The sequence below is a fragment of the Nerophis ophidion genome, linkage group LG04 (genome assembly GCF_033978795.1).
Source record: "Nerophis ophidion isolate RoL-2023_Sa linkage group LG04, RoL_Noph_v1.0, whole genome shotgun sequence".
Classification (NCBI taxonomy): domain Eukaryota; kingdom Metazoa; phylum Chordata; class Actinopteri; order Syngnathiformes; family Syngnathidae; genus Nerophis; species Nerophis ophidion.
Genome location: NC_084614.1, coordinates 51,874,861 through 51,899,889, shown reverse-complemented (window position 1 = coordinate 51,899,889; position 25,029 = coordinate 51,874,861). Strand labels below are relative to the sequence as shown.

General features: G+C 41.4%; 1 protein-coding gene across 6 annotated transcripts in view; it reads left to right on the top strand.

Annotated features, from left to right (window-relative positions):
* The window catches only part of camkk1a (calcium/calmodulin-dependent protein kinase kinase 1, alpha a), a 202,275-nt gene extending 191,793 nt beyond the window's left edge, over positions 1 to 10,482 (top strand). For all 6 annotated transcript variants that reach the window (XM_061898329.1, XM_061898327.1, XM_061898325.1 and 3 more), the window contains one exon: positions 9,771 to 10,482. In XM_061898329.1, the coding sequence (XP_061754313.1) occupies positions 9,771 to 9,843 (73 nt within the window). In that variant the 3' untranslated portion in view covers positions 9,844 to 10,482. The remainder of the gene's footprint in view (positions 1 to 9,770) is intronic.
* The last annotated feature ends 14,547 nt before the right edge of the window (positions 10,483 to 25,029 follow it).

Sequence of the window (25,029 nt, the reverse complement as noted above, 5' to 3'; positions counted from 1 at the left end):
TTCTTGTTGACAGACCTTGCCGTATCCTGTCCAAACTCATCCACAAAGTCTGTTGCACATTTTTGAAGTGCAAAGGTTGCAACACTTGGTGATGATGTCGCGCCGAAAATGTGAACTAGCATCTTGTGTTCAACGAGATCCAGCTCGTAGTTTCCATCAGGCCACCAAAGAAACCTCAGGAGATCAGTGTCTTCATCGCTTACTCCAACCTGATGGAACATGGCTTCCACGTCCGCCATAACCGCCACAGACTCCTGGCGAAATCTTATAAGGACTCCTAATAGTGAGCTGGTGAGGTCAGGTCCCTGCAGAAGCTGTTGGTTTAATGAAGTACCTTGAAAGCTTGCGCCGCAGTCGAAGACAACACGCAACTTCTGTTTGGTTGGATGTCTTACTCCATGGTGAGGCAGATACCATGTTCGCCCCTCAGCAGATTTGCGCTCTTCACTTTCAAGCTTTACTGCGTAACCTTTTCTTAAAAGGTCATCCATGAACGCCACGTACTCTTGGTGAAACTTGACGTCTCTCGAAAATCTCTTCCGTAGGTTCAGTGCACGTTGCTCCGCAATTGCCCTGTTATTTGGCATAGACAAAGGCTTCTTCTTCACTGGAAGGCAAATATTGTAGTGGCCATCTTTTAGTACTGCAGTTTGAGACATCATACTGATAAACTGATGGTCGTCCCTGGACATCTCAATGTTTTCATTTTGTCCTGCATCAGGAAAGTCGTGCTTGAACTGCAGCTGCCAAAGCTCCTCAAGCTTCACCACTGAGATCCTGTTTGCAGTAATTCCTGTCCATTTGTCAATTGCAGTTCTGTCACTTCCACCTCCGAGTGGTCCATTTACTGTCCAGCCTAGCATTGTTCTCACAGCGTATGGTCCATTATCCACACTTTTAACCACTTGCAGTGGCTCCATCGCTTTGGGAACGTTTACTCCGATGAGTAATCCAATCTTGGCTTGAATTTTAGGTATTCTCACCTCCTTTAGGTGTGGCCACCTATCAATATCCTCTTGTCGGGGAATATTGTCCTTAGAGACAGGAATGTCTTTCTGTGAATAAACTTCCTTTAGTTCCACAAACTCTTTTCCGTCCAAGCTGCTGATTTCCAAACCAGTCACGATGCTTGTGTTCACAACAGTGTCATTTCCCATTGTTCGCAATGAAATGTTTACATTGCGTCCACTCACATTCAGTTGGTTTATCAGTGACTCTGTGGCAAAAGTAGCTGAACTACCTGGGTCCAGAAAGGCATACGTGAGCACTGTCTTGGTTCCTTTCTGTGCCTTGATGTACACTGGAAGAATCGAAAGAACACAATCTTCTCTACCGGCCCCAGTGACACCACAGGTTTCAGTTGTTTGTACAATGGCACTTGATATTGATCGCTGTTCACAATTGTCCTTTCCGGTTTCTTCTCTGGAGTCTTTATGACCAATGTGTAATAATGTGGGATGCAGTCTCGAGCATTCTTGACATTGAAGTTTTTGTTTGCAGCTACTACTCATATGTCCATGCTTTAAACATGCAAAACACACACCTTTGCTTCTCAAGAAGTCAATCTTGTCTTTGTGGAGCTTGCTCTTGAATTTCTTGCAAACTGTGAGGCTGTGTTGCTCTCCATTACAATAAACACAAGGTTTTCTGTCCACCAACACTGTTCGTGTTTTTGTTATGATGTAGTTATCATTTTCTGTCTTGGGGGGCACAACGACTGTTGTAAACACCTTTTTTGGTTTGAGGGTTTCTACATATTGTGGTTTTATTTTTTGTCTCACAGAATCTTTCGTGTTCATGGTGGTTTCTTTTATGTTCCCATAAAGCGGGTTCAAAAGATACTTGACTTGCCGGTTTACAAAGTCCACAAAATCCTTAAACTTAACTCTTGTCTTTGTTCTTTCTTGTAAGTCGCATGCAAACTTCCTCCAAGGTTCTCTGAGTTTATATGGAAGTTTGTTTACCAGTGCCTTTATATTGGCTGTGTTGTCCAAGTCCTCCATGTAGGTAATGTCTGTCATTGTGTTAGAGCAGCCTGTGAGGAATAATGCAAAGGACTGAAGGGCAACACCGTCTTCTGGCTTGATTGTTGGCCACTCCATGGCTTCTGTTATGTAGGCTTTGGCTATCTTAAAGTCATCACCAAAAAATTCCTTTAACATTTGTTTTGCTTTAGTGTAGCCTGCTGAAGATTCCATATGGATGCAGCTCTTTACCAACTCATGTGGTTGTCCACTTGTATATTGTAGTAAAAATTGAAGACAATCCCGGTTGTCACTTGTGCGGCTTTCAATTCCATGTTCTATGGCCCCAATAAAAGATTTGTATTCCAGGGGGTCACCCTTGAATGTTGGAATGGAAAGAGGTGGAAGTAGAGATGCCTTGTGACTCTTCACGAGATACTCTGTGACATTGGCTTGCTGAGATACTGCTTGGCAAAGCCCATCAAGTGTTAATGTCTGTTGTTCTATAATTTCAGTCCTTGGTGCAAATGTAGTCATTTGAATAGATGTGGGGGGAGCATTATGTTTAATGCTACGTGTTGGTAAAGTGGGTGGTGGTACTTGTGTGTTAGGACTAGCAAGTCTTCTAACATCCTTTTTATCAGCTGTATTGATACTGTCTTCTTCTTGTGTGTTTTCATAGTTTTGTAAAACTTCCATTTTAGCGTCACATTCAGCGAGTGCTGTTTGCATTGCATGCATTTCTTTTCGCGCTTTTATTGCAGCTTCTTCCTGTTCTATGGCCAACTTTTCTTGTAAAGCTGCCGCCTTTGCTCTCAATGATACACGCTCCATTTCCGCCTTTAATCTGACAGAAGATGAAGAACATGAACTTCTGCTTCGTGATCCAGCTTTACTTTGACTTCTAGCTGTCCTCTTTGTTGATGTAGACCGACTATCTGCAGGTGACACTTGTTTATTGCATTCTTCCGCTTGCTCAACACGCTTAAAAACATCTTTCATCCACTCCTCACATTTCCAGAAAAAGTCCTCCATCATTTTATTTTTTGGATCAAACCAATTGTTTTGATCTTCCACAAACTCCTCCTCAGACATGAATTTCTGAAGATCAGCATTAAGATCCAAAAATTCTTGCTGCAAGCCACTAAAGTCCACACGAAGCTGATTTTTTACAGCATCCACATTAACATCCTCCTCCATTAAGTGCTCAATCTGCGTCATCAAGCGAGTCAATTGAGCCAGTGAGCTCTTGCGTGCCTGCATCTTTCTCACCTTGTGCATTTCTACAGCCTTCTCGGTCATTTTTACTGTCCTTTTTCCACTGTCTTGTGCATCCATTACAAGCCAATATTTCCACAACGAGTCAATAAAAATGCCGATGTGCCGCAGCGTCGCACCGGGACGAGCTCTCTCTCTCTCTCTCGTTCACTTTCAAGCAGCGTGCACTCACGTACCTGTCACCTCCTCTTGCAGGCTTGTTCCTCTTGATCCTTTACAGTCAGGCAGTTCCACGTTCCGTTTACTCCACAAAGAGCAAGTTTTTTGACTAAAATGTAGATTCCTAAAGTAGCCTTAAGCTTGACGCTCCTCTACTATCACATTCACTCCGCTTGCTGCGGCAACAACAAAACAAAACTCCAGACGTTCTTCTTCGTTTGTATGGTTTACTTGTGATCTTAATAATTCAAAACATAAAACAGTCACGATGTGGGAACAAATGAATGACAAAATAAAGAGAGTTTGTTGCACTACTAGTTAGAAAAAGTATGAATGAGAATAAGTATGAGTGAGGTCAAAAAACTGTGTGGCTCGATTCCACCGCACCTGACAGCAATTACCCATGACACCTTGCGTCCAAAAAACCCCCTTACCACACAGATCCTTCCGCCATATATGCACTTAAAACAGTTACGTCATCAAAATCATTTTGACAAATGTAATAATTACAATTAAAGTGAGCTTTATATAATTACTCTAAGCATTCAATATATACATTTTCTTATCATGCAAATAAAGTAAATAGTCCCCTTTTGGCTGAATAAACATAAAGCACCTTCCATAAAATGTAAAATAACTTAAACAGCATTTAGGCTCCTACATATACATATACATATATATATACATATATATACATATATATATACATATACATATACATATATATACATATATATATATATATACATATATATATACATATATCATTAGAAAAACACGTTTACTTTTGGTGTTGAAAATACGTCATATTGACTTATGAGGTGTTTTTAGTGAAAATAACTATTTTGATAGTTTTGCATCTAGTACAATTTGCATGTGTACCTAATAATGTGACTGTTCAGTGTCGTTTGTCAAATGTCCGCAGCCGCCGTTCCTGCCTATGTGACTCATGAGAGCTGTTGTTTCTACTGTTTTCCCACCTCACGGTTTCTTTTCATTATTGTTGCTTCACTGTTCATAGACTTTGTGTATTTCATATTCACCTATAATAGGATTATTAATAATGAATAATATGTTGCAGTCATCTTTTAAGAGGAAGGCAGAAAGAAACAGAGCACCACAGTTCAAAGTACAGTGAGGCAAAAATGTATTTAGTCAGCCACCGATTGTGCAAGTTCTCCCACTTAAAATGATGACAGAGGTCTGTAATTTTCATCAAAGGTACACTTCAATTGTGAGAGACATTATGTGAAAAAAAATCCAGGAATTCACATTGTAGGAATTTTTAAGAATTTATTTGTAAATTATGGTGGAAAATAAATATTTGGTCAACCATTAAAAGCTCTCACTGTTGGAAGGAGGTTTTGGCTCAAAATCTCACGAGACATGGCCCCATTCATTCTTTCCTTAACATGGATCAATCGTCCTGTCACTTTAGCAGAAAAACAGCCCCAAAGCATGATGTTTCCACCCCCATGCTTCACAGTAGGTATGGTGTTCGTGATGCAACTCAGTATTCTTCTTCCTCCAAACACGACAAGTTGAGTTTATACCAAAATGGATACATAGATGATACAGCAGAGGATTGGGAGAATGTCATGTGGTCAGATGAAACCAAAATAGAACTTTTTGGTATAAACTCAACTCGTCATGTTTGGAGGAAGAAGAATACTGAAGTCACATCCCAAGAACACCATACCTACTGTGAAACATGGGGGTGGAAACATCATGCTTTGGGGCTGTTTTTCTACTAAGGGGACAGGACGATTGATCCGTGTTAAGGAAAGAGTGAATGAGGCCATGTATCGTGAGATTTTGAGCCAAAACCTTCTTCCATCAGTGAGGTTTGAATGGTTGACCAAATACTTATTTCCCAACATAATTTACAAATAAATTCTTTAAAATTCCTACAATGTGAAATCCTGGATTTTTTTTCACATTCTGTCTCTCACAGTTGAAGTGTAGCTATGATAAAAATTATAGACCTCTGTCATCATTTTAAGTGGGAGAACTTGCACAATTGGTGGCTGACTGAATACTTTTTTGCCCCACTGTATATATATTTAAACAATACACGCATTAAGAGTGCGGTGGAGAATGTCGGCCTGGTCTATGCGCAAGGAAGGACACGGGAGAAGAAACGGGCAGCTGTGGGCAAATAACATAAGAAAACACAGTCAGCCAGTGATTCCCGTCAGGTGTGCATTGAGCTCAAGCCTTCTTCTGGAATTAGGTCCACTAGGAAAAGACAGTGAGCAGAGCCAGGTAAAGTAGGCAGTAAAACAAGAACGTACACCCCCTTTAACGGACGGTAACTGTCCGCATACCCACCTTTTCCGCAAAACAACAGTAAGTAGATATGAGATGAGGGTGATAGACCGAGAGTTCCTGCAGTAGTCTTCAGGGCATTGCCCCTCCTATTTCACTAGGAACTTGAATACTTTGCCTCTTCTTCTCATGTCCAACATACTTTTTCTCAAAAATGGAGGATGGCCATTGATAAATCTAGGAGGGAGAAGATGCATTCAAGAAGGCTCAAGTCACTGGGTGCCACAGGCTTTTAGGAAAGATACAGTATATCCTGAGGAAATATGGAAAGCAGAGTTGGAGAGAGGCGGGACAGATGATGTGCTTCACCACAAATAGGCCAATGTACAGTACCAGCGTTTTTTTATGTGTGAATCTGTTTGTAGTGGTAAATCTTTATCAGACAACAATACACTTCAAGGATTCCAAAGTTTCTTGACAGTAAATTTATCCGTAAATGCAAGACACCATACTCCTTGTTCCGGCTTGTATTCGGGTACGGGAATGCGGTGTTGATTGGCCAGAATCTTTTTGCGTTTCGCTGTGCGGGACAGTGTTCCTCAGGTGTTGCGCCAGGCCAAGCGGGCTCAGTGTAGGCTGGCGGCCACACACGGCACAGTAGACTGTGATTCCAAAGCTGGGAAATGAGGTGGTTGAAAACAATAAATGGCGTGGAATGCAGGGAACCCTCTGGCTAACTGAAGAGGGAGTACTGGGCGTATTTAATCCAAGGAGGATTGAGAGAACAGGTGAAGGCTGACGGTGAAGGTTGTTGACGGCAGACACACTATATGGTGGCTTCCAGGTCTTGGTTGACTTGCTTCGTCTGGATGTTGGACTGCAGGTGGTAGCCAGAGGCGAGACTAGCTAAGGTACAAACCCTGTTTCCATATGAGTTGGGAAATTGTGTTGGATGTAAATATAAACGGAATACAATGCAAATCCTTTTCAACCCATATTTAATTAAATGCATTACAAAGACAAGATATTTGATGTTCAAACTCATAAACTTAATTTTTTTTTTGCAAACAATAATTACCTTAGAATTTGATGGCTGCAACACGTGCCAAAGTAGTTGGGAAAGGGCATGTTCACCATTGTGTTACATTACCTTTTCTTTTAACAACACCCAATAAACGTTTGGGAACTGAGGAAACTAATTGTTGAAGCTTTGAAAGTGGAATTCTTTCCCATTCTTGTTTTATGTAGAGCTTCGGTCGTTCAACAGTCCGGAGCCTCCGCTGTCGTATTTTACGCTTCATAATGCGCCACACATTTTCAATGGGAGACAGGTCTGGACTGCAGGGGAGCTAGGAATGTACCCGCACTCTTTTTTTACGAAGCCACGCAGTTGTAACACGTGCTGAATATGGCTTGGCATTGTCTTGCTGAAATAAGCAGGGGCGTCCATGAAAAAGAAAGGGCTTAGATGGCAGCATATGTTGTTCCAAAACCTGTATGTACCTTTCAGCATTAATGGTGCCTTCACAGATGTGTAAGTTACCCATGCCTTGGGCACTAATGCACCCCCATACCATCACAGATGCTGGCTTTTGAACTTTGCGTCAATAACAGTCCGGATGGTTTGCTTTCCCTTTGGTCCGCCTGACACGATGTGGAATATTTCCAAAAACAATTTGAAATGTGGACTCGTCAGACCACAGAACACATTTCCACTTTGCATCAGTCCATCTTAGATGATCTCGGGCCCAGAGAAGCCGGCGGCGTTTTTGGATGTTGTTGATAAATGGCCTTCGCTTTGCATAGTAGGGCTTTAACTTGCACTTTCAGACGTAGCGACAAACTGTATTTAGTGACAGTGGTTTTCTGAAGTGTTCCTGAGCCCATGTGGAGATCTCTTTTAGAGATTGATGTCGGTTTTTGATACAGTGCCGTCTGAGGGATCGAAGGTCACGGTCATTCAATGTTGGTTTCTGGCCATGCCGCTTAGGTGAAGTGATTTCTCCAGATTCTCGGAACCTTTTGATGATATTATGGACTGTAGATGTTGAAATCCTTAAATTTCTTGCAATTGCACTTTGAGAAACGTTGTTCTTAAACTGTTTGACTATTTGCTCACGCAGTTGTGGACAAAGGGGTGTATTTTGCCCCATCCTTTTTTGCGAAAGACTGAGCATTTTTTGGGAAGCTGTTTTTATACCCAATCATGGCACCCACCTGTTCCCAATTAGCCTGCACACCTGTGGGATGTTCCAAATAAGTGTTCGATGAGCATTCCTCAACTTTATCAGTATTTATTTTCACCTTTCCCAACTTCTTTTTCCCCCGTTGCTGGCATCAAATTCTAAAGTTAATGATTATTTGCAAAAAAAAAATGTTTATCAGTTTGAACATCTTTGTCTTTGTAGCATATTCAACTGAATATGGGTTGAAAATTATTTGCAAATTCATTGTATTCCGTTATATTATATTTACATCCAACACAATTTCCCAAATCATATGGAAATGGGGTTTGTAGTTGTACAGTTAGCCAGTTTGGTAGTACAGCAAAATTGACCATCCTGAGAAACTGTTGACGATGGTGAGAATGACCATGATCCTGTTTTACGGAGGGTGACCTGTGACAAAGTCCAGTGCCGCATTTGACCAGGGAGGAAAGGATATGAGCAACTACTTCAAAAGTCCAACAGGCAACTGTGGTTGCGAGCACAGATGGAGCAACATATAGTTGACTCCAGGACAACAAGCTAGTCTGAAACTGTGCACAAGACAGGACAAGATAGCTAAGCCCGGGTGTGACATACAGTCAACCGGCAAAGCAGTTAGCAGAAAGAAGAACATTGTTTATTGCTGACTCACCTCCATTTTCATATCCAATTGCTGTCCCCCGACAATCTGGGTCTGTGGGACAATGGGCTCTTATTCTTGTCAACCATAGATGGGTACAGCTTAGACAGAGTGTCAGGTTTCCATTTTGTGATCCGGGACGGAATGTCAGCACGACGTTAATGCAGTAGAGGAACAGAGCCCAATATGTCTTTCTGATATTCAGTCTTTTGGCTGATTTGCTAAGTTTTTGTGGTCGGTGTAGATGGTGAAGGGTAGTTGCGAACCCTCCAGGTGGTGCCTCCACTCTTGCAGCGTTAACTTGATGACTAGTCCAGTTGTGATCTATTGAATGTCATGAGAATACAATGACCAGATAAGTGACAATATTCATAAGTATAGCACAGGACACTAGTTTTTAATTATGTCATTGAGCATGTGGTGATCGATAGAGTCTGAACGATTTATACCTCTTCTCGGCAAAAAAGAACCCAGTGACTAATGAGGATGAAAAAGGTTGGATGATACTGGAGGCTATAAAAGATGTTTTATTATTGCTTGTGTGCTTCGTGCTCTGGCCAGAAAATACGTCAGCGCTGCCCTTTTTCACCGGTTTTGTTCGTGACATTTATGGACAGAATTTCAAGGTGCAGTTAGGACATTGACTAAATCCAGTTTGGTGGCTGCAGGATTAGGTCTCTGTTTTTTCCTGCTGATGTGTTCCTGCAAGCTTTGTCTGGCCAGGCTCTTCAGCTCTCACTAGATCGTTTCACAGCCGAGTGTGAAACGACTGGGATGAGAATCAGAAACTCCTAGTCCAAGTCCATGGTTTTCGCCCGGAAAAGGGTGGACTGCCATCTCCAGGTTGGGGAAGAAATCTTGCCTTAAGTGGAGGAGTTCAAGTACCTTGGAGTCTTGTTCACGAGTGAGGGAAGAGTGGCTAGTGAGCTCTAATTTATATTTAAAAATCATTTCACAAGCACCATATGTCATATTTTAATATAATTTCAAAATAATCACATTTCATAATTACATTTGAATATAATTTTAGAGTAATCATACTTTATAATAATTTTTGAATACAAATAAGCTAAATATTATTTCATCATCATTTCTTAATATACAGTAGGTTCAAAATAATTATATTTAAAATGTCGATATCATTTCAAAATAATACTTCATATATTTATATAATTTATGCTCTGGGTTCACTTATGGAGAAACAGTAAACGGACATATTTTTTCATACATTGTCTTGCTTATTGTTCCTTGCAGAAAGAGCAGCACAGGCGATGGACCCCGAGAAGGCGAGTTGGAGGACGTGCATGAAGATGAAGCCTCCTCTTGAACTGAAACATGCTTCAGCTACTCGCTCCTCACTTTGTGTTCTTCACAGCAAAGATGCTCCAAAATCCAATGCAATGAATTTGATGCTTTTTATACTCAGTAAGCCACTTCTTTTATTTGTGTGTGGAAAAAACATGCTTAATATCACAGCTTATATTGTTTTACAAATTATTATTATTAATATTATTGATGTCTTAGCAGTGTTATTACCTCTAATCAATTCATGTTCTTTTCACCGTCCAATGGCCGTGTGGGGACTGTTTAAGCTAATTAAGATAATGAATAAAATTAAGCTACAAGTTTTATGGAGATGCACCTAATATAATATGTATAAGTAATATAATAGCATTGACAGTGCCGACAGTCAATCAAGATGTGATTGATCAATCAAAAATTAAGTGATTGATTGAAGAAGCAGATGTTATTTGTTTCCTGTATTGATCATCTGTTCACTTCCTGCATTATTCTGCATATCCATACATAAAGAAACTCATGTTTTCTTGTTTCATATCAAAAGAATGTAGTTGATACATTTGAATGATTGAAAAATGCATAAGTCATTAAATGTATTAACATACACTTATTTTTTTATGTAATACTTTTAATAAAACTTCAGCATGATAAAGCAGTAGAAAAGATAGATGGATGCAATTATTGATGATGAATGGATGAATGTGTGGTCCTCCAACAAGTTTTCTTTTGCTGAATTTATTTGAACAAAGTTTTTAGTTTTTTTCTTGGGTTTATGTTTTGTTTTTTTAAATCCGTTATGATGATTAATACACTAATCAATACATTAATATTCAATTGGCTAGTATCAAATTGCTTTGCTTCCCTCTAAACGGAGGTCACCGTTTCAGTTGATCCCGTTAATCGGATAAACTGGATAAAGTTCATGACCACACTGGGCGGTATAGCTCAGTTGGTAGAGTGGCCGTGCCGCCAACTTGAGGTGTTCCAGGTTCGGTCCCCTTTTCCGCCGTCCTAGTCACTGCCGTTGTGTCCTTGGGCAAGCCACTTTACCCACCTACTCCCAGTGCCACCCACACTGGTTTAAATGTAACTTAGATATTGGGTTTCATTATGTAAAAGCGCTTTGAGTCACTAGAGAAAAGCGCTATATAAATATAAATCACTTCACTGTCCTTTTTTGTCAACATATATGGTGGATCGCTTTTGTTGACATAGCACGTGAGATCATAAGATCAGAAAATTGGTTTATGTTGGCATAATATTGTTTATGTCGTCTTGTCACAAGCAAGATTTGTGGAAACAAAGAGCAGCAGGAGAGAAAGTGTCACTCCCTTTAAAGCTTCCAGTACAACCAAAGATCTTTTCTTCCGCTTTTTGTTCATAACAGAATATAGTTGTTAAAAAAAGTATTTATTTGTATACTTGTTAAGTTACATATACTTTGGTTTTGTTGACAGCTGCTTATTGTCGATGTGCGAGTCAGCCAATATGAGGTCAACTTAAGCGGCTCCTTCTGTACTTGATATAAAATACAGTACTTTAGTAAAGTACTTTAATAAAGCACTTGACCTATAATATTTAGACTTTTTGATATATTCCTGGGTCATCACATCATATTGACTTTTTTCCATATTTTATTGAAACTTAATGAAAATGTTTTCTTTTATTCAAGTTTTCACGCATGGTTTCTGCTGCATCAGCACTTTTGAGGAGCTGCTAAACTTTGTGATTGAGCTTCGCCTTAATGTCCTTTTTGAACAATGATATTCACATAATGTGTTTTAAAAAAAAGTGTGCTGCTTCAAGAAAGTACTTACTGCATGCATCAATTGAGAGAAGACAAACTTATTTTCATGACTTCTTTTAAAACATGCTGACAAAGCAGATATTTATTACATTGTATTCATATAACTTTGTTCTTTTTGTTTTTTATGGTTTATTACTGTTGCTTGGGTAAATGAAAATACTGATAATAGAAACTCCAAAGGGCTTTTTCAACTCAACTTATGTGTCGTAAATTTTTTTGCCTTTTTCTAACTTGAACTGTCATCAACAGATTTACATTAAATATAACATTCTACAATGTAATATTACTACATTATACTACAAGCAGTATTAATACTTTCTTCTACATATAGTACTATACATTCCATTGCTTACACATGCGAGACAAGGAGTGAACTGTCTGTAAAAAACAATTGTAGCGGTAAAGTCCTATACTATTACTGCTACTGGTTGCCGAATATAAATGAAGCTAGTTCAGACGTGTGCAGCCGGCTAATAATTGATGTCCAAAATTGTGTCCATGTTTAACAAAAATATTTAATTTCATAAGGTCACAGTTATATGACACACTTTGTACGAAAACAGAAAATACACGGGAGCAAACAAATACCAGCCTGGCACAGTCAAAAACTGTTGCGCCTCTACTCAGCAACACCTGAGCAAGATCCTGACTCCTCCCTAAATAGACAGGCACTTGGCTTGGAGCCAACCCCTTCAGTGACGTCATGAATTTGACAGACAGAAAGTGTATTTGGCTCTAACACACCAGCCCCTAATTGCTACTGGCATGATGAACAGAGCAATTCAATTTGAAATAAATAAAACAAAAATAGAGCCATAATACTAAAACAAACACTCTTAGGGTTTTATGTTCCCTTTTTGCAATAATGCAGTTATTTTACTCCATGCCTTCACATTCACAGCCTGGATTTCCTCATGCACATCCAATACTGGTAATCTATTACCAACAGTACATGTATACTGTAGCTGTCTTCTTTTCCTACTCCTTGCCATCAGCTTTCTTTGTCACCTTGGGGGTAGGAGAGCTTTTCTTCTCAGTTTCCTCCTCCTCTTCTCCCAAAGGACTCTTGGGGTCGTTTTTTTCCTCCTCTTTCGAGGAACTCTTGTCTTTTTGGACTTGCCATAGTCGCTGTCCTCGTCATCTTCCACCATGAAGTCTTCATCACTGCCAGACTCATCAGAATCCAGGTAAGCTTCCTCTGGGTCATCCTGCTCTTCATCCTCACGGTCTCCGTCACCCAGAAGGATTTCCTGCGGTTTCGACACGGCCTTGGAGGCTGCCTGGCGTATTGTTCGCATTCGACTGACTTTTCTTTCATCGTCACTGTCATCTGCTCTCCGTTTTCTTTTTGGTGTCTTCCGGCTGGGCTTCGCTATCTTGGGCTTCTTTCCCTTTTTCGACTTATCCTCTTGATCTTTGGGTCCCTGCTCATTGAAATCATGCATGCACTGGTTCATAAGCAGTTCCTCCAAACTGTTAACAATTGTGCGGTTAACAATAACTGGGGGGCTCCTCTTATGCGTGTCATTGCCTTGTAATGGCCCATTAATCACCCACCCCAATAGGGTTCTGACAGCATAAGGTCCATCTCCAAGGCTGTTAATCACCTCCCGTGGTTCCATTAACACTTATCAAGTTCTGCCTCACTAATCAGATTGTTAGTGTACACGGGCATCTGCCTTTGAGTGAAGACATCAGGATGCTCAAAAAACGTACTACAAGTAAGCTCAGAGATTTCCAGACCATTTACAATGCTGCTCGTGACCACCTCACTGTGCCCCATGGTGCGCAAGTGGATTTTTGTTTTTCGGCCTTCTGTGTTCAGCCTATTCACCAATTGTTCAGAACAGAAGGTCCCTGTGCTTCCTGGATCTAGGAAAGCATATGTCTGGACTATCTTGCTGCCCTTTGAGCACTTCACTTGAACGGGCAGGATGGGTAAAATTCCATATTTGCCAGCCCCTGTATGGCCACAAGTTGATGATGTAGTGCAAATATCTGCTTTTACCTTTGGAAGTTGGCTATTATCTTCACTTTCCAGATGCCTCCTGTCACTATGTAGCACTTTGGGATGCGTCTTGTTGCAGTAAGAGCAAGTGATGCGCCTGTCGCAACTCTTGCTCAGGTGCCCTGTGCACAGGCAACCAAAACACAGGCCTTTTTCCTTTAAAAAGTCAAGCTTTTCCCCATGTGCCTTATTTTCCAGTATCGGACAGTGCTCCAATGCATGTTCACTTTTACAAAAAAGACAGGAAATAGAGTTAGTCTTGGAGGTGTTCACAAATTTATTGAGGTGTGGAGCCGGTTTATGTCTAGTGGCAACTGTCACATGAGTTGCGAAACTGTTCCTTTTGAACTGTGATTTGCTTTGATGTATAGGCTTGGGTTTGGTTACGGTTTTATTTTGAGGGATGTCCTGAATGTCGCCAAAGACAGGATCTGAAGCAATTCTGACCTGCTGTTCAATGAATTTCACAATGTCTGTGAAACAAGCACGTCGCTTTTGTTGGTCAACAATGTCGGCTGCTTTTCCTCTCCACTGGTCCCTTAATTTGTATGGAAGCTTTTGTATGAGCATCTTCATGCTGGCTGGCATGTTGAGCTCGTCCAAGTACTGCAGCTCATCCATGGCATTGGAGCATTCTCGCAAGTACAGTGCAAAAGCTTGGAGATTTTTTACATCCTCAGACTTGATGTTTGGCCATACCATAATTTTGTCCATGTAAGCTGCTGTTATTTTTGAAGGATTTCCAAAGTGTTCCCTTAGTAGGCGTTTTGCTGTAGTATAACCTCTCTCTGTAGGCATATAGAGGCAACTGCGCACCAACTCTCTGGGCTGTCCTTTGGTAAACTGCTCCAGATAATACAAGCAGTCACCACGATCATTGGTTTTTGCCTCTATACAATACTCAAAAGCTTTTATGAAAGCCTGAAATTGCAATGGGTCACCTTCAAAAAACGGAATTTGTCCGTGTGGAAGTAATTGGGAGGTTTGTGCTTGAACCAGGAGTGCCATCATCTCATTTTGCCTCTGTAATACAGTGTGGAATTCACCTGGTATTGTGTTGCCTTGAAATGCTTGAAATTCTTGAGGTAAATTTTGCCTTGATTGGTTTTCCACAGGATCCAAGTTCACACAGCCAAGTTTTCCACTTGGCTGTGTGAAGCTCTGAAGGAGCAGCTTTAAGAGATGGCTAAAGTTGTTGTACAGGCGGAGTAGGCCCTTTTTTCGGTTTTGTCCTTTGCCTATAATAGGACTCCATTCCATCAGACTTTTTGCTCCTGCCGGCAACACTGGCTTCATGGAGGACAGACAATTTAGCATTGTGGGCTGCTATTTCAGCATCCAACTCCATTTGCTCTTTTTTCCTCTTTATGGCCTCTGCTTGTTCCTCCTGTTCCCTTTTTAGAGCTGCTGCCTGCGCCTCCAATGCATGGATCTCTTTTAAAGCAATAGCACGGGCGACAAGTGCTGCCTTATCTGCCTCTGTTATTATGCGAGCAGACGAAGTGGAAGACATTTTGCTTTTGTTTGAGACTGTGGATTGAATGACCTTTGATAAGACAATAGATGGAACATTTGAAATGCTGTCGTGGGGTTGTACACTTTCATTTTCAAAACCATCAACAGCGGAACCCTTATTTTCAACCTCATCATCATCATCATCTTTAAAACACATCAACCTGTCAACCTTTTCAATAAAACCATCAAAATTCAACATTTTTGCTGTGTACTATGTCTCATGTTTAGTACTCTCATATTCTGGCAACAGAGACAGCAAAGTTATGTGCACTTTTCTAATTTCATGATATAAATCCATAAACCTGCTAAATTCCTCCTTTAGCTCATGTGAACGTGTTTCGTCATTTATCACAGCAATGAGCCCCTCTTTTAGTATTGAGAGTCTTTGCAACTTTGATTTTCTTTCCTCGTGCAAACTTTCAATTTTGTGAACTAGAGATTTGGGTGTCATTTTTACCACACGTTTTTTCCCTTCAACCCCGTGTCCAACATTGTCACGTTCAGCCACAGTATCCCCTTGTGGCTGTTTATGTTCATCAGGGAATGCGTGTGCTCCCTCCTCCTCCATTAGGAAAAGTCAAAGTTTGTCAACCCGCGCGCAAGTCAAGTCAAATAGTCACCAATAAATTGGATTTTTTTTTAATATTTGTGTGCGCACAATTTAACAATGGCCTTTTTTTTTTTTTAAAGTGGGCGCGCTGCTAAAACCTACCACACTCAACACTGCTCCGCGTCCTCCTCCATGCACGGCACGCACGCGCGCGCCTTGGCCCGATGGGATGATATGCAGGTGCTGCTGCTGCTGCGGCTGGCTGCTGTCCACGATGAGCGACCCTGTTGCTCTCCAGTGGGACTCGGAGCTGTCGATGCAAAGCTTGATTGCAGGATGGTGTCCGCCGCTTCACCGATCCCTTTCTTCCGCCGCCGCCCGTCAATCAAACACTGACAGCGGCAGGTGCGATCCTCTTCCAAAACAAGCCTCGCAGCTTGTTGCTTCCCAATAAACAACTCGCCTTTAGGTGAGGTACTTTTTGACTTAAATGTAGCGGTAAAGTCCTATGCTATTACTGCTACTGGTTGCCGAATATAAATGAAGCTAGTTCAGACGTGTGCAGCCGGCTAATAATTTTTGTCCAAAATTGTGTCCATGTCTAACAAAAATATTTAATTTTATAAGGTCACATTTATACAACACACTTTGTACAAAAACAGAAAATACACGGGAGCAAACAAATACCAACCTGGCACAGTCAAAAACTGTTGCGCCTCTACTCAGCAACACCTGAGCAAGATCCTGACTCCTCCCTAAATAGACAGGCACTTGGCCTTGGAGCCAACCCCTTTAGTGACGTCATCAATTTGAGAGACAGAAAGTGTATTTGGCTCTAACAACAATAAATACTTTCCTCCTGGATGTGTGACTGCATGTCATTTTTAAAACAGCTTAACATTGTAATTAAAACTAAATATAGTAAGTAAAAAATATTTTACACAATTCAATATAATAACTACAACTAAGTAAGTATTGTAAATTTGATGGTCGTGAGATGAGCGATGAGCCAAGGAGAAGCCAACGAGGAATCGTCGAACAAGAAGTATTATTCGTTTCAGCAAGCCTCAGACTGGAGCTGCAGTTACCAGGAGAAAGAAGGGTCTGCTGTCTTCTCGGACCACTGTCATCAAATACTTTTTACACCAAGAAAGTTACTCTTAGTTGTTCCAACCTTGGGGCCGGCCAGTCTGACCAGTCAATATTTCCTTGACATTATTCCTTTGATCAGTTTGAGTCGGGTGACATCCAATCCCTATCCTCTACCCCTATCTGTGGGGGCTTCCTACCAGAGGTTGCCAATGTCTTTATTATCTCTCCTAAACTACAAACTTAGATTCCTGTAGGATCCCAATTCCCTTGGGGCAAAAGCCACCACTCTCTGGAGCACTTGTGCTGGACATGTGCACTTTTGACCTTAGTAGACCATGACCAAATACAAACACAAGCTACTTCCAATCATATAAGAAAATTGTATACGGTATAATTTACCTCAGTATCAACACTTATGATACAATTAAATACTATCATTAGGACTATGTAAACATATACATGAATGGCATAATAACCTGGACCGTGGAACAGATGCAAGCCTCTTGTCAAAGCAAGAACGCCCCTTACATTGCATTGAGGGTCCCACCCTATAGGTCCAGAATCCAGAGGCTATAAAGCAAAAAGAGGGTGGCTGAGGATTAGTGTGTGTCACATGGATCCAGGAGGAAACATCAGTCCTCCAGGAATACATCAAAAAGATAGCCCCATGGAACAACCTGATAAGTGAATCCCTCAGTAAGGATTTGGAGCCAGATGTGCTGTTATGGAAGACAAGACAAGCCCTGCACGGCATGCACCACCTGTGACACAACATCCGTTGCGATCATGTGGTTGCTTAGCTGCGATAACTGGTTATGTTATCATGGATACAGAAAAACAAGCAGGATCAGCGTGCAGGTAACAATCTATTTTGATTCCACAAGGCAAGGCAAAAAATACAAAAACTTGGACGCTAGCATAGCGTGAAGGCATACCCAAACGGTTGCCAAGGACGAACAGCATGAAAGTCTCTAAGCGTGACAAAAACAAGAAAACACGACTGGCTCCTGTAGCGAACATTGATCTAGCTACTAAGTCCATCCATCCATCCATTTACTACCGCATATTCCCCTTTAGGGTCGCGGGGGGTGCTGGTGCAGCTACAATCGGGCGGAAGGCGGCATACACCCTGGACAAGTCGCCACCTCATCGCAGGCTACTAAGTGAGGGTAACCTAAAAAAATAAAGTGTTGTGATTAACTGAGGAGACAGACCGGAACACTAATCAAGAGACATAAACAGCGCACCGATTGAAATATAAACAAACTTAGTATTATAAAAAAGTTTTAATCCTTTTTTTTCTCGGGAGGAGGGTGTAAAATACACCCAGTCTGACTTTACACAAAATTAAAGTTTCCCCAAGAGAGAAATCCCTATAGTACGATGCATTTCACAACTCATCAGCAGACTGCATTTTTCCCTTGAACTAGGGCGGAATAATATGGACTAAATCAAACATGACAATGTTCATGACCAAATACTTCGAGTGTTCGATTCAAGAACGCCTCCATTTCGCACTCCATCCAGCTGTATAATCACTCGCCATACAGCAATAGGGGATATCTGTCTATTACCTGACCGCTTCTATCTTAGCTATTTCTTTTTGTTTATAATGTATATTTTCTACTGGATCTACTCTCTATTTTATGCTGCCCTTTTTTTTGCCGCAGCTGTTACATATACTATAATATTGTACATGGTAATTGGGATTTGTTATATATTGCATATATATCATATAAAAATATAATAATATAATATATCAGTATATAGTATATACTGTATATATATTATGTATATATTACATATATGTTATATTTTATATTGCTACTATGGTACATTTTTTGTCAACTTTACACGTGCATTATCCTTTCCATCCTTACCCCTTCCATCCTTTGTAACTGAGCTGCTGTGTGGAACAATTTCCCTTGTGGATCAATAAAGTTTGTCCAAGTCTAACTTTAGTAACATCATTTTACAATATTTTATGGACAAAAGCAAACTGCCCATAATATTTTCCACAAAGCAAAGTTTTGTAAAAATTTTTACTGCTCTTTGGAAAGTACAAACCCTCTTTCCATAAGAGTTGGGGAATAGTGTTAGATGTAAATATAAACGGAATACAATGATTTGCAAATCCTTTTCAACCCATATTCAGTTGAATGCACTACAAAGACAAGATATTTGATGTTCAAATTCATAAACTTAGTTTTTTTTGCAAGTAATAATTAACTTAGAATTTCATGGCTGCAACATGTGCCAAAGTAGTTGAGGAAGGGCATGTTCACCACTGTGTTACATCACCTTTTCTTTTAACAACAATCAATAAACGTTTGGGAACTGAGGAAACTAATTGTTGAAGCTTTGAAAGTGGAATTCATTCCCATTTCTTGTTTTATGTAGAGCTTCAGTCGTTCAACAGTCTGGGGGTCTCCCCTTTCGTATTTTATGCTTCACAATGTACCACACATATTCGATGGGAGACAGTTCTGAACTGGAAAGTACCCGCAGTCTTTTTTTATGAAGCCACACTGTTGTAACACGTGCTGAATGTGGCTTTGCATTGTCTTGCTGAAATAAGCAGGGGCGTCCATTGAAAAGACGCGGCTTGGATGGCAGCATATGTTGTTCCAAAACCTGTATGTACCTTTCAGCATTAATGGTGCCTTCACAGATGTGTAAGTTACCCATGCCTTGGGCACTAATGCACCCCCATACCATCACAGATGCTGGCTTTTGAACTTTGCGTCGATAACAGTCTGGATGGTTCGCTTCCCCTTTGGTTCGGATGACACGATGTGAAATATTTCCAAAAACAATTTGAATTGTGGACTCGTCAGACCACAGTTGCATCAGTCCATCTTAGATGATCTCGGACCCAGAGAAGCCGGCGGCGTTTCTGGATGTTGTTGATAAATGGCTTTTGCTTTGCATAGAATGGCTTTAACCTGCACTTACAGATGTAGCGACAAACTGTATTTAGTGACAGTGGTTTTCTGAAGTGTTCCTGAGCCGATGTTGTGATATGCTTTAGAGATTGATGTCGGTTTTTGATACAGTGCTGTCTGAGGTAGCGAAGGTCACTGTACAGCCCTTACCTCTGGGCCAATACTGACCACTTTGACGCGTGCAAATGATAGAATGTCCAGTACTGTAGAAATGTGTTTGAATATGACAATCCGTTTATTCCAAGCTATCGAAAATAAATCAACTATAGGTTATACAACAGAAAGTGTGCTGACCTTGGCCGGCACGTTGTTACAGCATTGTCACGGCATGACATGACACAACACGTCTGGGCACGGTCGAAAACTGTTTGTCCTCCAATTGCCCTGCCCGTTCTCACACCTGAACCCAATTTAAGGAGGCTACCATGGTAACCCCACCATAGCAACAGCGCCATCCCTGTCATCACTTCGTGGTTCTTAACAGGAAGTGGGCGTAGCAATTTGCCGAAAAGGAAATTCAACATGAACTGATGCCTGCAATTAATTAAATAAAATAAAATAAAAACAATATAAACAAATAAGGACATTTGGCTCCAACAGTCACAATGATTCAATGCCGCTTACGTGGAGTGATTTTTCCAGATTCTCTGAACCTTTTGATGATATTATGGACTGTAGATGTTGAAATCCCTAAATTTCTTGCAAATGCACTTTGAGAAACGTTGTTCTTAAACTGTCTGACTATTTGCTCACGCAGTTGTGGACAAAGGGGTGTAACTCGCCCCATCCTTTCTTGTAAAGCCTTAGCATTTTTTGGGAGGCTGTTTTTATACCCAAGCATGGCACCCACCTGTTCCCAATTAGCCTGCACACCTGTGGGATGTTCCAAATAAGTGTTTGATGAGCATTCCTCAACTGTATCAGTATATATTGACACCTTTCCCAACTTCTTTGTCACATGTCAATTCTAAAGTTAATGATTATTTGCACAAAAAAAAATGTTTATCAGTTTGAACATCAAATATGTCGCCTTTGTAGCATATTCAACTGAATATGGGTTGAAAATGATTTGCAAATCATTGTATTCCGTTTACCGGTCACCAAACCGGAACCCCTCAACGCCTTGACTGCGCCTAGAAATGCTGTCCATAAAAGTTATGAACAGAATCGGTGACAAAGGACAGCCTTGGTGGAGTCCAACCCTCACTGGAAATGTGTTCGACTTACTGCCGGCAATGCGGACCAAGCTCTGACACTGATTGTACAGGGAGCGGACTGCCACAATAAGACAGTCCGATACCCCATACTCTCTGAGCACTCCCCACAGGACTTCCCGAGGGACACGGTCGACTGCCTTCTCCAAGTCCACAAAGCACATGTAGACTGGTTGGGCAAACTGCCATGCACCCTCAAGAACCCTGCCGAGAGTATAGAGCTGGTCCACAGTTTCACGACGCTTTTTGCAGATGATGTGGTCTTGATGGCTTCATCTGACCGGGATCTTCAGCTCTCACTGCATCGGTTCGCAGCCGAGTGTGAAGCGACCGGAATGAGAATCAGCACCTCCAAGTCCGAGTCCATGGTTCTCACCCGGAAAAGGGTGGAATGCCATCTCCGGGTTGGGGAGAAGACCCTGCCCCAAGTGGAGGAGTTCAAGTACCTAGGAGTCTTGTTCACGAGTGGGGGAAGAGTGGATCGTGAGATCGACAGGCGGATCGGTGCGGCGTCTTCAGTAATGCGGACGTTGTACCGATCCGTTGTGGTGAAGAAGGAGCTGAGCCGGAAGGCAAAGCTCTCAATTTACCGGTCGATCTACGTTCCCATCCTCACCTATGGTCATGAGCTTTGGGTCATGACCGAAAGGATAAGATCACGGGTACAAGCGGCCGAAATGAGTTTCCTCCGCCGTGTGGCGGGGCTCTCCCTTAGAGATAGGATGAGAAGCTCTGCCATCCGGGAGGAACTCAAAGTAAAGCCGCTGCTCCTCCACATCGAGAGGAGCCAGATGAGGTGGTTCGGGCATCTGGTCAGGATGCCACCCGAACGCCTCCCTAGGGAGGTGAGAGAATTTAAGGGGACACCTTTAGTCAAAAAGTGATTTATGACCCCTCATAAATCAATGATTTATGACCCCTCAAGGTCAAAGGTCAATGATTTATGAGGGGTCAAGTTCAAAGGTAAATGATTTATGAGGGGTCAAGGTTAAAGGTCAAAGTCAAAGGTCAAAGTCAAAGGTCAGGTTCAAATGTCAAGGTCAAGTGGGTGTGGCTTACCCGGAAGAGGGTGGAGTTAAGACCTGCGGTGGGAGTGGTTAAACCAGGAAGAGGGTGGAGTTTTAAACAGAAAGAGGGCAGAGTTAAGACCTGCGGTGGGAGTGGTTAAACCAGGAAGAGGGTGGAGTTAAGACCTGACAGGGAACAAAGGAGGGTTCAGTTTTTTTAAGAAAGCAATGTCATCTGAGCAGCATGTGACCATATATTTGATAGTTTAAATGTTTACGATCGTTTGAAACAACTTCCAGATTTCGATGTATTGATGGCTGGGAATGTTACGTGTGGAGATGTGGACACGCACGCACTTCACACACACACACACACACACACACACACACACACACACACACACACACACACACACACACACACACACACACACACACACACGTAGAGGAGGGGTACAAAAGGGCGGTGTAAGGCTTAGTCATTATTTGGAGCTTTATACGTTAGCGTAAAGACTTTGTTCGATTCGGTCATGATTAGTGAAACGCCTGTGTCGATTTATAAAAATAATAAAACTTACATTGACGCTCCGCAAAAAAGTCGAGTGTTTCTAAATCGTATTCAGATGCCGCCGACCGAGTCTTTGCGTGAGAAATGGGACTTGGAAGGGTTAGGGATGGAGGGATCTTTTGGATTTGTATTCAGATACGAAATGGGTGATATCTGCTTATTTCAGCTAAAAGAAAGAAGAGACGGAAGCCCTTTCTCGATATTTTCATCGTTATCTACCGTGGATTGGGAAGTTTTTGGTGGACACGCACACACACGCACACACACGCACACACGCACACACACACACACACACACACACGCACACAGACACACACACACACACACACACGCAGAGGAGGGGTACAAAAGGGCGGTGTAAGGCTTAGTCATTATTTGGAGCTTTATACGTTAGCGTAAAGACTTTGTTCGATTCGGTCATGATTAGTGAAACGCCTGTGTCGATTTATAAAAATAATAAAACTTACATTGACGCTCCGCAAAAAAGTCGAGTGTTTCTAAATCGTATTCAGATGCCGCCGACCGAGTCTTTGCGTGAGAAATGGGACTTGGAAGGGTTAGGGATGGAGGGATCTTTTGGATTTGTATTCAGATACGAAATGGGTGATATCTGCTTATTTCAGCTAAAAGAAAGAAGAGACGGAAGCCCTTTCTCGATATTTTCATCGTTATCTACCGTGGATTGGGAAGTTTTTGGTGGACACGCACACACACACACACACACACGCACACACACGCACACACACACACACACACACACACGCACGCACACACGCACACACGCACACACACACACACACACACACACACACACACACACACACACACACACACACACACACATTCGTACGCACACATCGTTAAGACCTGACGAGGGAACAAAGGAGGGTTCAGTTTTTTAAGAAAGCAATGTCATCTGAGCAGCATGTGACCACCCATCTGACAGTTTAAATGTTTACGATCGTCTGAAACAACTTCCATACCTCACGAAAACATATTTAAACAGATGGAAAAAACTATCGCAGAACACAGTGTCACGTAGCAACTGGTCTTTACGGTCGTTTGAATCAACAGGTCAGTTTGGGGTACAAAGGAGGGTTCAGTTTTTACTGACCACCTATCTGACAGTTTAAATGTTTACGATCGTCTGAAACAACAGGACACGCACGCACGCACACACGCACGCACGCACGCACGCACACACACACACACATACACACACACACGCACACACACACACACACACACACACACACACACACCATTACCTCTGCTTTACCATGTTATTAGACATTGGTTTAACTCCATTTAAGCATTTAAACGTTAAAAGCATTGCACTTGTACGACGTTGTAATACTTTTTTTTTTACAGCCGATGACGACGAAGTGAAAGACGATGAACTTTGCTTAAACGATCTTACAAAGTTGGAAGATGATTATCGAGGTGTGTTTAAACCTTCAAATTATTTAATATTATGTGTATTCATTATTTAGTTTCATAGAGGATTTGCCGTAAGATCCTAACGCGATCGTTTTAACACAATCGCAGTCTGGTGAGTCAAATGATTCTCATTTTACAAGAAAAAAAACATGCGGTATACAATACATATATACATATATTTACTTACAGATTTTCCGTTTACATCTCCGGCTCGCTCGTCTCCCTTAAAGCTGGCGGGTCCGTCAACGGCCGTTCCAGGCAGAGGAGAAGGCTTGATTGCGCCAAAGACTCCAGACATCGAATCCTTGCTCCGAGGGGAAATCATCGAAAACGACGGTGAATGTCCGACAGGCACCCGCTGTAAGTTTTTCTCGTTTTCTGTAAGCTTTTTAAGATTCTCAGGAGCTTTAAAGAGCTCCTCTCACTCTAATGTCTTTCGCTCAAATGAATTTCGCGCCTAAGGGGAATGGGCGGGGACTGATTCCGGAGGTGGGCGGTTGTTTCCGCCAAGCAACCTTCTGGTTGAAATGGAGTGTGGATCAAGATGGATCCCTACTCTATATTCTTTTATTTAACCCAATGTTTTTTAAATACGTGTATAATGCTTTATATCCTATGTGTTGTGAATTCCATCCTACAATATCTTCCAAGGAACCCAAAGAAATGTTACCACACCTCCCGCTTTATTTATTCTATAGATTGCCTGAACTATTTCATAAACTAAATCTTGTCTTGTTTCTGATGCTATGTTTTTTTATGCTCATCAATGCACTGTTGGACTGCGAGCACACAACTACTTTCCTTGCTTTGTTTTCCTCTATCCAGTTAACTGCCATATAAATGCTACCAATTCCCCCGTAAAAACAGATAGTTTATCACTGATTATTTTATTTAATACTATGTTTCCTTGTGGGATAACTGCTACAGCTCTTACCTTTATTTATTTTTTTTATATAATTTTGATGCATCCGTATATATCATATCTCAATCCATTTTTCTATCCGGTAACTATTTAAATTTCTATTCTTTAGTAATTGCATGTTTTCTTTTGGGTTATCAAACATCCAC